General features: G+C 46.6%; 1 protein-coding gene across 16 annotated transcripts in view; it reads left to right on the top strand.

Annotated features, from left to right (window-relative positions):
- The window catches only part of LOC144107724 (uncharacterized), a 260,626-nt gene that overhangs the window by 238,504 nt on the left and 5,117 nt on the right, over nt 1-17,005 (top strand). For 5 of the 16 annotated variants that reach the window (XM_077640856.1, XM_077640858.1, XM_077640857.1 and 2 more), the window contains 8 exons: nt 1,231-1,566; nt 4,221-4,280; nt 4,782-4,859; nt 6,183-6,278; nt 7,110-7,172; nt 12,194-12,283; nt 13,988-14,127; nt 16,172-16,356. In XM_077640856.1, coding sequence (XP_077496982.1) covers nt 1,231-1,566; nt 4,221-4,280; nt 4,782-4,859; nt 6,183-6,278; nt 7,110-7,172; nt 12,194-12,283; nt 13,988-14,127; nt 16,172-16,356 — 1,048 coding nt within the window. The remainder of the gene's footprint in view (nt 1-1,230; nt 1,567-4,220; nt 4,281-4,781; nt 4,860-6,182; nt 6,279-7,109; nt 7,173-12,193; nt 12,284-13,987; nt 14,128-16,171; nt 16,357-17,005) is intronic. The other 11 variants (XM_077640859.1, XM_077640870.1, XM_077640863.1 and 8 more) reach the window with 7 other exon arrangements.

Genomic DNA, 17,005 nt, shown 5'->3' with positions numbered 1-17,005 from the left:
GTGCTGAGGTAGTACTCTCGAGACAGAATAGCAAAGTATTTGGCAGGTAATATGCTTAGCGATTATTCTTGCATGTTCTAAATATGGCATTTCTTTGGTTTCTCACGGCGCAGACGTTTAAACAATACCGCTCGTCGCTATACATCCACGATGGACTGTTGTAAGCTGTACCTGAGATAGTCTAAGAATGTTATGTTATGTCACTGGGGTTATCGACCAGATGACAGTCCAACGTTTTCGCCTTCCCCAAGTTGCGTAGTACTTTACGACTTCCTTGAAAAGGAAACAAAGTTTGCGTAATCAATAGAGAAAAAGGAAGCTCTAAAGGAGGCCTAAAAGCGATAGCAGCTGCTAGTCACCAGATAGTCCTGTTGTGTGCGCTTAGGGGCCCTGCCAAGTTACAAGACATTAAAGATCCCCTTTCGGGCCTCATTTTTTTCCTTACATACTTTCGAAGCATGCTTTTCACATTGGAAAACTGTTCAACCATCACGCCTTCAAGCAGCGCATTAATAATTCACAGCTAGCTCCTGCCATGGCAAGAACAGCCTGCGCATGCCAATCCTCTTTACGAACTGATGTCCATGTTTGTGCCGCAACTTCCGGCTCTGCGCGCACGCGTACCTCTATGAGCGGCTGTATTAACTGCATTATGCCCGTCGTGAATGAACCCTGCTTCGGATCTACGAAGTAGTCGTAGAGTTACGAGTTAGGTTTAGTGAAGCGAGTTCGCATCATTCCATTGCCCCGTGGGTCCTCTTGCCCCGTAGTGCGAAGCACCTCTTCACGCTTCTCCTGCAGCTGCGAGACTGTTCTGAGGAACCATCTTCGTTACGCTCTAAGCTTATCGACGACTTTGTCGTAGGCGTTGGGCGCCTTGCATATTGATCCAGGCCTGCTAATGCAGCCAGTCATGGGGTCATAGTTCGCATAAGTGGTGCGGGATTGCAAGCTCGAAATCTACCCTTCGTTAAGAGGGAACAACTTGAGGGAAACCGTTGGAAAGGAACAGTAAGAGAGGTCCATTCGTTGCTAGAAAGTGCTCCACCGTTGAACTGAGTTTGTATTGAACTCATGCGGAAACTTACTGAGACTTTGTTAAGAGTCCATGAACATTCTGTCAACAAACGAAAACTCGTAAGGGCTGAGAAGTTTCGCAGCTGCGGGAGAAGTTTCCAGAGAGAGAGAGAGCCCTGTTAGCGCAACGGACTCGTGCGTTGGGCGCCGCAGTCTGTCCCCGGCGCTGGGCGGTCCCCAGCAGCAGCATCAGCAGCCGCATCAACAGCCGCACCATCAGTCGATGACTCCTCCTGGCAGCGGTGGCGGCGGCGGGATGTATCGCGGCGGTGCGCCGCCGTCCGAGGAGCAGACGGAGCCCGTGGACTTCTCGAGGGGCGGGCCGGAGGGGTTCCCCCAGTACCCGCCGCCGTCCCTGCACAGTCCCCCACCTCCTACCAGGGACCACCTCCAGCCCCTCGCCGGGAGGCCCACACCCGCGGGCTCCGACTTCGCGGACAAGGACAGGTGGTGCTGCAGCCCTCCTACTCCCACCGCAACCTCGGAGATGTATATACCCCACATACCACCTGTATTTATGCTCCCACTACATGCTTATCCTGCAGAGAACAGTCCGAAATTGCGCTGTATTCCGGCGTGCAAGCAGTAAGGGACAGTTCCTACGTCCCCGTTCTGCCTGCTTTCCTAACCCGGATGCCTATACAAGCGCGTGGCCCAGAGGCTCTGGCCAGTAGTGTGTTGTGTGCGATCAGCCTTCATCCTTCTAAGTTATGTCCAGGAATCAAGTGAAACTGACGAACCCCTTTAGATCTCAACCCGCGCCCAACTCACCCCTTCTTCTGCTATACTTTGTCCTGCGGTCAGTAATCAGAATTCGCTCAGTGTCCCGGCGCACTCGTAGTAAGGGGCAATTTTCTTCGTTCCCGCTCTCCTGGTCAACTGTCTTAACTAGGACACCTGTCCAAGCACAGTGATCCGGAGTCCCGGAGCCCCCACTCTGTTGCGGACAGTCAGCCTTCATACAGAGGGAGGCCAACTACGCGTACTCTCGCTGTAAAAGTCCATAATACCCTGCAACAAAATTTTCATGGGGCCTAGACACTCTTCGGTGGTCAGGATTCGCTGACGACAAAAGAACCAAATGTTCCTGCAACCTCGGCAAGTGCCTTTATAGCATGCACACTTACACTCGCAGCAGAGCACCGATGTTCCAATGCCGAACTGTGATGCTCGTAATATGTGGCTCAGTCTTCACTTCATGCACCTGCAGCAACACGTGCTTCTTTCACTCACGTCAGGATTGTCCTCACATCTGGTCACTGTAAACGTTATTAAGAGTCAGCTTGTGTAGATATATCTACCGCTTGTTTGTTGAGGCGATTAAAGATAAGAAATACGCAGTTTATGATGTCGCGTGGTAAAGCAAGACATCTGCTTGCGCAAGCGAATTATCACGCGCTCTTGCGCATTAGCTTAGATGCCCATATCTTTAGAATTTTAAATTCCCCGACTGAGCAATGTGATTCACTCTCTCGGCACGAGCAAAAGAACGGCTTTTCTTTCTTTTGCGCAGTCCCTATAACGGTCGTAATCATGGCTCGTTCTGTTATTGTTAGAGGTACGCAGGCCCCCTACGTGTTTAATTTTGTCTCCAGAACGTATGGTGGGCCTTCTGCGGTCCTGACGTAGGTCTGAAGCTCCTGGAAGGAAAGGAGGCTCTCGACCTTGCTCTCTAGGTCATCAAAAGTTGCAATAGCCTCTTAAATCTTATGTTATTATAACCACCATCAGCCAGACGTACGACGGTTAACTGACATAACTATTTAATTAATCATTTATGGGTGTTTAACGTCCCAAAGTGACCCAGGCTGTGAGGAACGCCGTAGTGGAGGGCTCCGGAAATTTCGACCACCTGGGGTTCTTTAACGTGCACAGACATCGCACAGTACACGGGTCTCTAGAATTTCGCCTCCATCGAAATTCGACCGCCGCGGCCGGGATCGAACCCGCGTCTTTCGGGTCAGCAGCCGAGAGCCATAACCAGTTAGCCACCGCGGCGTCGTTAACTGACATAACTTAACGTACTCACCAGCAACAACACAGATCACCTGCACATCTATCTGCGTACTCCTTGCGATGCGCTCTACTTCCAGGGCGTGTGGCATGTCCTTGGCATTTAACCACAGGCCTCAACATGGGAACCGAAGAGTTTCCATCCATCGAGTGATGTGGAAGTCCATCTTACTAGGATAATTTGACAGGCTATGTTAAAAAAGTTGACTGAAAAGAAACAGTAGGAGTTCGAATGCATGTGGTCATTCTTAACACGGACTGTAATGAGAGGGGGTGCTGTGTCTTCAAGAACACTGCGTGAAAGAATGGGGAAACAAGGAAACAACAAGACCGATGCAACACGAGCCACTTTCCTCGTTTTTCTTCAGCACATTATTCGCTTCTTTTTCAGCGCCGCACAGTTTAAAGTGTACTTTGAGCAAGTGTCTTCACATCTCAGTTTGGGCCGGCCATTCACTGGCATAATTGAAAAAGAGGGTGCTCGTCTGATCCTAGAAACAAGTGCGAACAAACCTGACGAAGAAAGAACGAGACACACGCAACAGTGCCATTTTGTGTTTGTCTTTTCTTTTTCGAACTTGTTTCTAGTAACGGAAAGTTGGGCTAGTAGCGCAAGGCAAGAAGGACAACAGACTAGCACTCATCCCGTCTTCTAGTCTTCTATGCTTGCTAACTTGCGCTATTTGTTTCTAGTGTCATGTACGTTCGGCAGATCGCCCAGGTTTCTCAGCTATTAGACGCTCTTAGCGTACGGGAGACGAATTAGCGGAGACGTATACCGGACGCTTCCGGCGCATGCGTAATGGGCCGTCCGGCCACACCCATGTCACTGCGCACGAGCAGAAGGCGTCCGGTAAACAGGTATAAGCCTCCGCTAATCCGTCTCCGGTATGCTAAAAAGTCGATTTAGAGTAGACGCATTACCTTACGAACCGCGAAGTGCTGTGAGAGTCCTCAGTGAATCATTACTTGATATGGGTAATCTGTCTTGGCGTATTCCTAACCTATGAAGCTCCTTTGTTGATATATGCATTGCATGAAGATTCATTCCAGGTCGCGACGAGTTGCTGGCACAACGCACATTTCGCCTCTCTCAACTCAGTCTGCTTATTTTCTTTTACTATTTTCAGTTTACCTGGATGCGGCCTTCAAGAGCGACCTTCGATGCAAGGGCCGCATCAAGAGTTGAAGTAAGTGCCGTCCGCCTGCACCCTAAACAACATCTTAGCTGGCAACATATCGAGACAACCATAAACGTCATGCCACTTGCAACCAGCGATTTCTATGCAATCGATGGGCACGGTTAAACTAGTTGTCTACTTCACTCATTATACCCAAATGCAAAACCTTTCAAGCAGGGCAGCCACATAGTTCTTGAATTTGGAGTTGGCCCTTTTTATTGCGCTGTATAGTCCTCAACAAAGCCCTGTAATTTCGCGATGAACTTTGAAGGAAAACTTTCAGGTCATTACCAGAACACAGAACACGTGATGGGTGCAGCATGTGGGCGAAATAGTTAGTTAATTTGCAAGTATCAAGTCACGAGGCATAAGGCGGCGTAGGAACAAGTGAGTGATTTAATAAGGAACGAAAATCCTCCACGTTGTAGTATGCGCACTACTGGCGCAGGTGCCGACAACGGGCTGTGATGGCTCGGGTCACGTGACAGGAAACTATTTCTCCCACCGCAGTCTGCCCGGCTGCCCGCGGAGCAGCAAGCCCAAGAAGGCCGGCGGTCGAGAGGACAAGCCGGACGCCGAGCCGCTGCGGTAGGTGGCCACCGAAGCCCTGCCCTCTCCTCCCTCACACTCTCGGTCTGTTACGGCCAGGTGGTATTGCGTACTTGCGAGAGCTAGGGAAAGTCGTACTACGGCGGTGGTTATGCATGCAGTCCAGTCTCGATAATTCGGACGCTAAGATAGCTGAAGATATGAAATAAAGTTCGAATTAAAGAGACACTGACCACTACATCCAGTTTTTCTCATGAGCAAAATTCTGCTGTTCGGCTATTTATTGCTCGGTTGACATTCGTCAAGAGCAAAAGACGTATTTAATGCTGATAAATTCGAGGTTGAAAATGTTTTTCCCCCGCCAACTACATGAAGGACTCTGTGATTGTTGTACTCTTTGTGCACCGATTTAAGTTAGTGCTGCAGTGTTGAGTTAATACCAGAGAAGGCACCTCAAGTTTGGAAAAAACGTACCGGAGATGGGGTGCATTAACTTCCGAAATTTAGTGGGTGTACCCCTCAAATTTATATCGCTGGAAATAATTTTGTTCCGTCTTTCGAACGATACTCGCCGATTTCCCCTAATTTCCGTGGTTGATCGTGTAGATTTGGGGAGATGTGTTTTCACGAGTGACATTAAGGCATCCTTGAAGAGAAGACAGGCGTTGAGTACATACCTGCATTGAAACCTCGTGACGCAGGTTATCGATAGCGCGAGCGCAGAGGCTCAACCTAGGACGACCAAGTTGCAGCTCAGGACGGCTCGAATGAAACGTGAACGTTGAGCGTTGGCATTAGACACATTTAGCAATACCGTGTACCGCGCAACCGTTACCGGAGTACTGCGAGCCCGCTCACTGCCAGACCGCACTCGCTGATTGGTCGCGATGCGGCAGACGCGCGCGCATCTGCCGGGTGCCTAGCGCCATCTGGCGCCCTAAAAGCGATTTGCGCGTGCGCACTGACGACGCGCGGGCTGCCGGTACTCCGGTAACGGTAGCGCGGTACACGGTAACACGGTACAGTGTACGCTAAACGTGTCTATTAACGCTCGTGAACTCGGGGTACCCTGCAAACGCGCAGTCCTCTCCAAAAATTCTTAGGCCATCGGGTTCGCTTTCGGAACCTACATTGGGGCTTCAAATCTCTGGAGGGCGAGAGCATTTGTCCTTCTCACCCCGCCGGCGCTTTGAACTGCTAATGGGGAAGATTAGAGTTCCCTTACACAGCCCCGCAGCAAATCTGCTGTACCGGGAACTTATGAAAAAGAAGGGCACAACCGCTCGCATAGCGGTACACGTTGGCGACCTCTCCCCACCTATGTTGGCTGACAGAGGTGTGTTTCTTGCTCTTGGGTCCTAGGTTGAGCATGTGCGTACAGTCCCCCACGCTCGATTACCACTCTCCTCCGAGCACCGACAGCTTTTGTTGGAAGGCAGACCGATCCCAAGGCAAAAGGTACAGCAACCCAGTTTCTGCACTCTGGTTCTCTATCTCTCTCTCTCTCTCACTGTGCTTCGATGTGCACTCGCCTATAACGCATTACTGCTTACATCGAATTGCAACGGCAATGCGCCTTTAAAGCAGCTTTCCAGGGCAACTGAAACTGATCTCGAACAAACCGTAAGCCGATGTTGTTTCAAGCTTAACTCAACGCTGAAATGTGCTACCCGCGTAACATGTACAAAAGGGGAAGGTTGTAGCCTTGTGCAAGCATAATCGGGGAGTGTCCGAACTTTGATACCGTGAACCATATATCTACTCTGAAGGTAAATACGGTCGAGAAAGGAGACTGACAGAAATCACGTGGGTTGATTTCGGCAACGTGATTTCGGCAGTGTGGAAGGACTAAGGTTTAACATCCGAGTATAAAGCTGCGTTCCTTCGCGTCGCTTCCAGAAACCTGCTTGAATGCATTATCCGAATGGGCCGCGGAGCTCCACTGGACGTCCTGGGGACGTTTTTGACGTCCCAAACGTCTTCAGGACGTCCAAGGGAGTTTAAGCGTGCACTGGGTAGTATCTCTGCCCAAACATGAAGCTTCCTCTCAATACTACATGTGTTATACGCATGTGAATGTGCGATGTATACGTTAACGCCATAACAACGCATGCCTAGCGCTTTGCGCCGCAAACCCTGACTAACCGTAACCTTTCCTTCTCTTCTTTTCCTCCCTAACCATTTCCTCACGCCTATGCTGCTGCATCTCCTTCACCCGTATCGCTTCCCCCCCCATTAATCCCTGCTCCTCGCTGCTGGCTCTTTTCCCCTCCCGACTGCGAACTCCAGCTGTCCCATCCCGGGCTGCGATGGCTCAGGACATGTGACTGGAAAATTTCAATCTCACCGAAGGTACCGTTTCGCTCAAGTTCTTCTCACTTTCTGTCACTATACTATCGCATGATGCAATTACTTTTGAGCTGTGCATAAAAGTTTGTACTAATTTTTGAAGATAAGCTTTTCTAGAGGTAAAGAGATGGCTTCTGTGGCAATGTCGGCAGATATAAAAAAAAAGCTACAACATGTTAACGATATACAATTCAAGAACGAAGAGGCAAAAACCTCTCAAAGGAGGCCCTCTAGCCAATGGCGCCGACCGATCGTCATGACGTCGCGGTTAATTTCATTTTACAGAGGCACCTGCCAGCCACCTGTGGTCTCACGCTAGGAGACTAACTGCGACGTCATTACAATCGGTCGACGCCATTGGCTGGAAGTCCTCCTTTTAGAGGTGTTGCCGCTTTGATGTTGAGTTGTATCCGACTGTAATTAGCTGGTTAACTAACTTTTGATAGTTCACTTCGTTATCTATGACTGTGAGGCGCCTGGTTAAGACTAGATATTTGTAGCTGGCAGTTAGTAATAGCTATAGCAGTTTTTTTCTTTTAATTTCCAAAAAGCGATTGCTTTCGTGCTGTGGCTACACAAATTTTGAATACTTCCGCGCCTTTAAAAACCCTAAAAAAGCATTTATAGAAAGCTTTCACTGAAATAGTTACGTAACCTTGTTAGACCAGATATCCATCAATTGTGAGAGTAGAACACTGTAAGGAGCAGCAAGAGCGACACTTGAGCAAAATATTACAGCAATATTGATACATGCAACTCATGCACATCTTCTAACGGATTCTATGGCTTCCAGCTTGTATTGCCACCCGGGAAGGGTGTCCCATAAGTAATAATGGTGAACGCTTAATATGCAGTTGTCGAATGAAATTTTGGAGTTATGCATGCATTCTGTGGCAGGCGTCATCTCAGAAGAGTAACTGAAGTTTGCTGGCTGAATAAAGTCATTACTATTCAAATATATTCCATCGTTATGATTTGACCATTAAAAGAAAATTTATAACGTTTAATGCTGTTTCATAGTTATGACTTCAACATTGAGATAACATTTAGAACGCAGCATTAGGATAGTGCTTATTTTTAGCATAAAACTAACAGTTACTACACAACATATAACATTATATTTTAACATTAGCATAAGGTTCCAATGTAACATGCACGGGTTTCACCTAAAATTGTTTTTTCGACATAAAAGCGCTTTTTTCGTCGTAGTATTGCCTGCGGTGTAGTGGATCAACTAAGACGTGCTAACTAGCAGGCTGGTTAACTAATATTGAACAGTGAACTTTTTAACTTTTTCTGTTTGGCTCGTTAATCTTAGAGGATTGTAACCACCGTGTGTAATATCCATATCAGTTTATATTTTTGAGGTGCCATTCTCGTCGCCACTACAGCGCAAGCAATTTTGGGGCCGCACACGGCGGAAGCTGAAACCGCGTGATCAGAGCGCTGGCCACGCCTACAAGCAGCCAAATAGGCACGTGACATCCGCACGGCTGTGTGCCGCGAGCTCGTAGGCGTGGCTGGGGTCTCTTTTTCCCTTTCTTTTTCCCCTCGTTAATTGGCTCATAGCCTGTGACGTCACATTGTCATTGACCAATTGGAATTTCTTCTCACTCACTTAGGTCCGCCGAACGCAACCGTTGAAACACAACATTTGCCCCCTGGAAACGCACTTGCGGGTAGCGCTTTAAGAATGGAGGTCGCCGACGTGCAACACCAACATCAGGTTATTTAACGCTTGACAGTAAGGCCACCTAGTAGCTTTGAGAAAAAGGCGTGAGGGCAGTTCCGCAAAAGGGCCACGACCTGTTGATACGCCGCCACAGCGAGCGATAGAGTCCGGAACTGAAACCAAAACTTCCGTGCTCTCTGAACTGGTGCGCTGCAATTGCCATCGCAGTTCAAACATGGCGCTGTCGTGGTGCTTTCGGTGAGGGTATAAGGGAAGACAGTCGCGGCCTATTGTTTACAGTCGCTTTTGCTTGGCGATAAGTCGCGTTTTGTCAGCACTACGCTCATAGAAAAGCATCTGAATCATCGTGAAGGCTATTCTCGCCCTGTGTGACTTCCTTGTGGTATGTCCATATTGATGAACCTCCTAGATTTAAAAGAGACGGCTTGTTGCCGGGGCACCGAGCCCACCCGTTACTTCGTAGCATTTAATTTTTTCGCTTCTGTGTGGATTTCTATGACTAACTGACCTCTTTCTTTAGGGCAGCAGTCAGGTCAGTTATGTCTATTTTCCCCTAATAATCCGAGACCGTTAGGCTGCATAGCCGTTTATATTGCTGGCAGTCTCTTTGGCTGCGTTAAGCGGCGAAAAATTTTTAAAATTTCGTTAGCAGTGACCGTTGGCACTGACAGCGGCCTAGCTCGTAAAGACGCGTACCTACACTTTCCTTATCATATAGTCAGTGCGAGCTGTCATGGCTCGCTGGCAAGCGCTTACTTACAACACGATTTTGTGTTTATTTTGGCTGACGGGACGTGTTAATGACCAGGAGGAAGCTCTCATCTTTCTAGTTGACAGCAAGAAAGGCGAAGAAAGACTTATTTTTTATGCTTAGCCACACTGTTTCCCCCCTTTTTCTTGGTGTCTGTCGTATCAAATGTTCATATCGTGAACAGTATTCTGCAGTACAGAGCCTTGACGCTTCAGGCGCATTTTCTTTTGCTTGACAGTTTGTTGATGATTCCTACTATCTCCAGCTCACTTAAATAGTTCCCGCCATTCTCGTTCAGGCAAGGTTGCTTCAGACGCCCTGATAATCAATGGTTAATTTATGAACACGCAGCCTGATATAATTTGCTGCTGTGTATAACAAGCCTTACATTTCCTCAATCTGTAGTTGCTTGCTGGATTAGGTAAAATAGCTTAGTGCTGCCCTAGCCTATTTAAAAGTGCAATGACCACAGCTTGGTGACAGCAGCTGTAACACTAGCCCTATGGACAAGCACTGTGCATCTTCGACAGTGTTGAAAGGGTGAAGGCATGTAGGCAGAAAGCATAAAATAACACCCGATCACTGTCATATGAAGCTTGCAAACTTGCTCACCTGTTCGAACTCTCAGATTGAGTTTCATCAGAACGCCTGGCACGGAATTTACATATGTTCATATTCCACATGTTGCGTGATCACCGTAGCGTAGCCTGTCAGTCTGTCATTTCAGTACACAGTATAGACCATGTAGCAAGATCAGGGAGCGGCCATTTCTGGTCATATGCAGTGCAAAAAGATATATTTTTAGTATTCTCTTAGAGATTCAAAAATCCGGGGAGTGTATTTTCACACAGCGATGCCCTCATCTTCCGCCAGGACTTGGTGGTGTAACTGCTTACCTTCGGTTTGTTTTTCATTTTTGTCATTTCATCGGCACTTCCTATTGCGCTCATTTTCCCTCTGCTTTTAGCTATTATTAACTTGGTGTCATTTTCAACCAACATATTATGGGGCTACATTTAATACTGCATATTTTTAAAAGGAATGGGTGGAGTACGAGTACGAGGTGCACGTGAAGTCACAAAGACTGTTCAAATGTCAGTTGTTCGTGGCCAGAACCCTGGAATGAAACACTATCTGCCATCAATGCATTTCAAAGTAGAGCAGTCCGTGGATTGGCAAGGTGTGAAGAGAGATAGATTTCATGAAGATTTGGGCTTTAGCTCATTAATGGGACACCCCATTACGAGCAACCAGAATTGTTGAGGCAGACATTGTTCGCACCAGTCGAAAAAATTTTTGCGTGTATTTTATCGAATATTTACAGAAGTGTTGCTTCATTATCAGCCTCTGCAGAGGCTCAGTGGTCTGCGTGATGTCTTGCACAATGTGCTGAGCTAAATGACAGGAGCCCAGCTCTAAACGTACGCATCAGTGAAAAGAATTTGGCTACCAGAATGATGTAGGCAAAGGAACACCTGCGTGGATATGCTACCAATTGAAAAGAGTGATTTCGTTAGACAAATCGAAGTTATAGTTGGTTTGGGGCAATGTGATTGGTTATAAACATTTCCTCAAACGCACCTGATATAGACCTGGTCATCAGCTTTCCACATTAAGCCATATAGGTGAGAACATAATGGCATGAGTCTGATTCTCCGCTCATCAAGTTGCCTTCGTCTAATTCAGGGGTCCATGAACAAAATTTTTGAAAAGGTTATGATTCCTTAGGCATGTAAAAATTTTGAATTTGGACATGTGTTTTTACAGAAGGATGACCAGAAGCACTTCCCTACGCTTGTGAAAAAAATAATTGTAAAAGAACTGCGTGGACCTTATGGAGTGGCTAAGCAAGTTTCCTTACAATGATTGAATTTAACATGTTTTAAAAGGCTTTGTGCATTGTCCGAGGCACAGAAAAACCAGATTTTCCAAGGAAATATTCAACCAGCTATGGCAAGAGTGGGGAAGCAGACTAGACGTTCAGTGACTGATTCCTGAGCCCCGTGCTTTGACGGTGAAAATCAGTGGTCGACGCAGAAGGCTTGTGTGCGAAGTACTTACTGCATTAGATTATTGTGAAAAGGTATCCATGATATTAATGCATCATTTTGTAATAATAGCCCATATTATTGCCGATACTTTTACTCAGTACAGAGAGTAGTTATTCATTAAATTTGCTCTGGGAATACATTATGGCTTAATATGATAATGAATATTTGTTGCAGTTGTGGAAAATGTCTGTTATTGACTTCCCATTAATGTTAAGTGCAAGTTTGAAAGCAGTAAAAAAGTTAGATTTGAAAAATTGAAATGATCCTTTGCTGACTACTATATTTATGTATAAGAAAATTAAGAGCTTGCTTTTCATGAGAACTGGGGCATATGAGAGCAGGGGTCACCTTAGTAATTTGTCATGTTTAAAGTCTCCAGAAAATGAGGTGTTGAAGCATAAGAAAACAGGCTGAATGTTCGTTCAATCTTTTGGGTCCATTTCACAGAGGGGACTTAAATGTTTGTTTATAAAATAGGTCAGAGTGGTTGTCCTTATTTAATGCATATATCTTTGGTGTTGTTGCACAGCGCTTCAGGATGTCCACTGGCGAACCGGAGCAAGTTGAGGCATGAAGTTGTTGGCGTCGATGGAAGGCCTATCAAGACAGAAGGTGCTAGGTAAGCATCGTAGCATCGAGCACTTGTTTTCAGCACATCTTTCTGTGTGGATGAAAGAAAGCACGGAAATGAAACTTTCTTGGGATGCACATTGGAACTGGATTAAAATTCAGTTTCATAATTGTTGGCAACATTTCTACACGTCTGTGTAGACTGCCTTACCAAATGATACTTTCTAATCTAGAAAGTGCCAGACAAACATCTTAACACGATAATTTTTACAAGTTTCTAATTTCTGTCTGCACTTTTTTTTTGTTTCAATCATCATTTTAGTTATTTGGACTATTAATCTTTTATCTTTGGAAAAGAATTTATCTTCAGAAATTATTAGCTTGGGTCCCCAATCCTGTCATAAATTTGAGTAGCCTTTTGTTTGTTTTTTTTTTTGTGACATGCTTGTATCCTTCGAAGCATAGTTGCTTTGTCTTCTGTAAAGTACCGATCAAATGCCTACCTGATATTTGAACATAAACATGGAATGTTGGAGGACGGACACTTCTCAGGTCTAGACATCAAAGTCCAGAACGGGCACATGATGGAGTGGGCCTTTGCTTGGCTCGGCGACCGCTTATGAAATTCAAGATAGAGGCAACTAAGGGGGAAGGGGGGAAGGCTTCATGCGTTTCTGGTCCATACTGCACACGTTGAAATCCGTGAAGTAATGCCAATGGTATGTAAAGAGGCGATACCAGTACAGAAGGCAGTCACTGCTTCTGTAAAGTCCAACAGTTTCTGTGGCTGTCGTCAATGCATAGCCGCCTGGTTTTTCCAGCGCTTGGTGTACTGTGACAAGGCCTTGAAGTTTCCCCAAGGTCAGCCCATCAGCATTCAGCTCCTGGTCTTCCAAAAGCCTGGTCTTCCACTTGCTGTCTAAGAACTTGAACTACTTATTGTCGACCTCTTCACTGAACACTGCTGCCCCGTTGCTCAGCTTGTGCTTTTGCTTTGATTTTCCATAATTGTGTCGCAAAAGATGTTCGTACGAGTCCCACCCGTGCACTCGCTTTCGGTCAGATTTAAGGTCTCGACTTGTGTGGCTTACGCTCCCTCCATGCACTCTCGACGGGACAAAATGGCATAGCCATTTGCTCGGAGTTTTGGGAAAATTCAATCATTTTTTGAGATTACGGCAGACTTGCAATAATACAGCAGGTGGTTTGCATGGAGTATGGATATCAGTTCTTGTATTTTTTGTATATAGTATGCACCTTCGGCTTTCCATGTAGGCAAAGCTGCTGTGTGCCGCCCATTTGTAAAAGCCTGATGCTTGCATAAGACATGTCTTGAGCTGGACTCTGGTGACCTTGTCAAGGTCATGTTCTGCTGAATACACCCTATTCCACTCGAAATTTTTACTTGGTGATGAGTGTCAAATACCAAAACTTCTATATTTCCTAAATGTACTTTCACGTCCTGAAATCGTTGCAATTGCAACTTGGAGAACCGACCGTGCATTATTCAATACATGGTCGTAGAACTCAACATGTCGTAAAACTTGTGTTTTAGGCCTTACTGTTAATAACCATAATAATGTCACCTAGTATTTGATGCATTGGGGCCAGATTTGCCACTGCTCTATTAGCCCTTTGTTACTACTACTGCTGCTGTCATTGCGTTCTTCAGTTTTCATAATAAGCTATCTGGTTGAAGCCTTGTATTGCTGCACATTCCTTGACCACGTGTGCATGTGCGCATATGATGCAGCTGTCCGACCCCCGGGTGCGACGGGAGCGGGCACGCCAACGGAAGCTTCCTGACCCACCGCAGCCTGTCGGGCTGCCCCCGGGCCACGCAGGCCATGAAGAAGGCCAAGATGGCTGCTGACGACCCCAAGCCTCAGCCAGGTATGCCTGCCACCACCGTCGATTAGTTCATTGTTGAATGCGGGAATGCTGGTGCCTGTTTGTACCTACTGTTGCAGCGCTCCAGGAGACAGGTGTCAGTGCTTCTCTTCGCTAAAATGTGGTCTTGCTCACACTCAGATTTGGTGCAGCTGGAAAGCAGCCACCAGGAAGACGATCGCTACCTCCCGGTAGCCATTTTCGGGGCAGCCACAAATGCGTTAACTGTTCCTTACGCTCAGGAATTCCTTTTTTTTTTCCTTTTTTTTTTGTCTAGTGTCATCAAAAATATTTTCCAGTTTGGTCGATTCTTGGTAAAACAAGCAAGTACCAAGACCAAATGCGGTCTTAACAAAGCCACTGCCATTTGTTCTGTGTGAAATTGAATACAAATGAGATAGCATTGTCTCCCAGAGTGATGAAGCTGTCTATAATCAAGTTATCAGGTTTCAAGCAGAATGTGATTTAGTTCGGTTTAGTCATCAGGTTGAACTACACATTATACAGTTCTTTCTCTCTGACTGTGTGGGACATACACAGCTATTGAAAGACTGATGCACGTGTACATAATGCTCCAATTGCTAAACGTAAAATGTCTCTGACAACTCCGACTGCTAGTTTCTTGTACATCAAGTAATTACCACACCATCATGAGACCGGGACGGCCACACTCACTTTGGAAGTTCGTCTAAACCCATTTCTAATCTACAGACTGCTTAGTGTCCAATGCTTTTGCTATTTGAGACCATTCGATTACTGTCTGGTTCAGTTCATGTTTGCATCCAGAGTTGCATTTAGCTTTTGTTCTGCTGCCACCTTTTCAACTCGAGCACTGGCTATCCCATGTTAATCTGGAATGTTTTTGCTGTAAGAGAACCGCTCTACCGTTCGCCCTAAAGAATGTCACAAAATGAACCCTGCACTGCCCTTCTACAGGAGCCTCATTTTCTTCATTGTGGTGTTCCTTCCGTTTCTAAAGCAAACATTAGTGGTGGGACAACAGCAAGCGACGAAAAAGTGAACTATTACGCAGGGTCTGTCCAGAAAACGTCAAGGCTCAGTAAACTCCCATTAAGACGATTTCTCGAATAATATGAACAATGTAAGGCCATTGGGTTGGTTTCCCATAGATTTCAATGTAAAAAAAAAAACACTTAAGGCAATCTTAAGGCTCTGTCAAGGAAAGAAGAAAATACAAGACACTTCCATGCACCTTCACACAAACTCGCGAGGAAGCTGCCTTACAGGAGCCCGCTTTATTGGAGGCTTTCTCGTCGGTTCAGAAAAGGCAGGGCAATGATGGCCGAGTTGATGAGGTGTGCCATGAACTGAAACTGCAGTGAGATGGAACACATGAGCAGACACAGCACAAGTGCTATAAATTGGAGGGGACACTTAAGCTCTGCCTTAAGGGTATGACGCGATAGCTTAATTCCCATAAATGCAGAAGGTCATTCTCTACTTTACACTCATAGATCTCTGAGAGCCCTCTTACCTTCCCTGGTGGAATGGTGCAGTGGTTAAGTGATGCGCCACTACAGTGCGGTGGGCCTTATGTAACCCAGGTTGTCTTCCTGAGCGACCAATCGTTAATTTAAATGCCACCTGTCACAGTAGGCAGTTTGCTCACTACCCAGTGGGCAGGTTGTGATGACACTGCAAGGTCACGTGACCTAGGTGGCCCACCTGCCTCCCAGGTTGCTCTTTGGGCACCACCTGCCGGAGCCATGCTCGTTATTTTTCACTCACAGTGCCGACAACGTCAATGCTGACTCTGACAATGCCGACACCAGATTTTCTGGACAACGGAGCCGTTAACGCTGTCGTGTTAAAAACTAATCACAGTAGAGCACAGTATCCTCTACTGAGCATCCTATCCTGTTAAGGGTTCTCCACTTTCCATGTCGTTACTACTTGTTGGGTATCACTTTCAGGCCACGTCATAGTTAGTGTGGTCTGCAACATCACCTATCAAGGCAGTGTCTGCCCTGACACAAGGCAATCATATCATATCATAATCATGCATGCCTGCCTGATTTGCATGCAGAGCCGGGACCATTGGTGGCTGGTATGCCGGGCATGCCTCCTGGCATGGATAACGACGCGGACATCCGAGCGCTGGAGGAGGAGATCCTGGAGCTGCAGGAGTACAACGCCAAGGTGGAGTCCGAGATGATTCGCCTGCGCACAGACATCACCCAGATGGAGCAGCAGATACGCATGACCGAGAGGGTGAGAAGCTCCACTGGCACACGCACCTGTTTTCTTGCACAAACATGCAGTTTAATAAGGGTCACATGCTTAATTGTTTTTTTTGGGAGGACTGATTGGCAGGTGAAGGTGCAGTCTTTGTCAAATGTGTGGAGCCCACTGCAGCCATCATTGGCTGATAGTGAGGTCTTGCAAGGATGAAAGAGGCATTTCTTCTCGTCTGGTGCAGCCTCAATACTGGCAAGCACCACGAATAACAGCATCACCTCTAGGCACCTCTTTGGCCGCTGTTGCTGTGGGCTTTTAACGAGATCTGTATGGCTGTACTTGTGACCAAGAGAGGGCAACACTGGTGTTCACTCTAGGCAGCCCTCGTGCACTATTGAGAGCCGTGCTTCTGTGTAATAGAAACTTCATAAAGCTAGCTGATCTCTGCTATTAGGTATTGTCACTGTTGTTATTCTCTTCAAACAGTTCTCGTCTGCTTGCTTCTGTACCAGAAAACCCTAGGTCAGGGATCCTCAACCTGTAAAGTCTTGAGGAATCGGAACGACTTTGAAAAAGCACCGAGAAACCCCTTACGTCACGATCTTCATCTCTTTCTGCCTGATTTGCACACACTAAAAGAGCACACATCCAGTTAATAATGGTTGCGGCATGGTGAAGTCAC

Source organism: Amblyomma americanum, chromosome 10 (assembly GCF_052857255.1).
Source record: "Amblyomma americanum isolate KBUSLIRL-KWMA chromosome 10, ASM5285725v1, whole genome shotgun sequence".
Classification (NCBI taxonomy): domain Eukaryota; kingdom Metazoa; phylum Arthropoda; class Arachnida; order Ixodida; family Ixodidae; genus Amblyomma; species Amblyomma americanum.
This window is presented reverse-complemented; position numbering and strand designations above follow the sequence as displayed.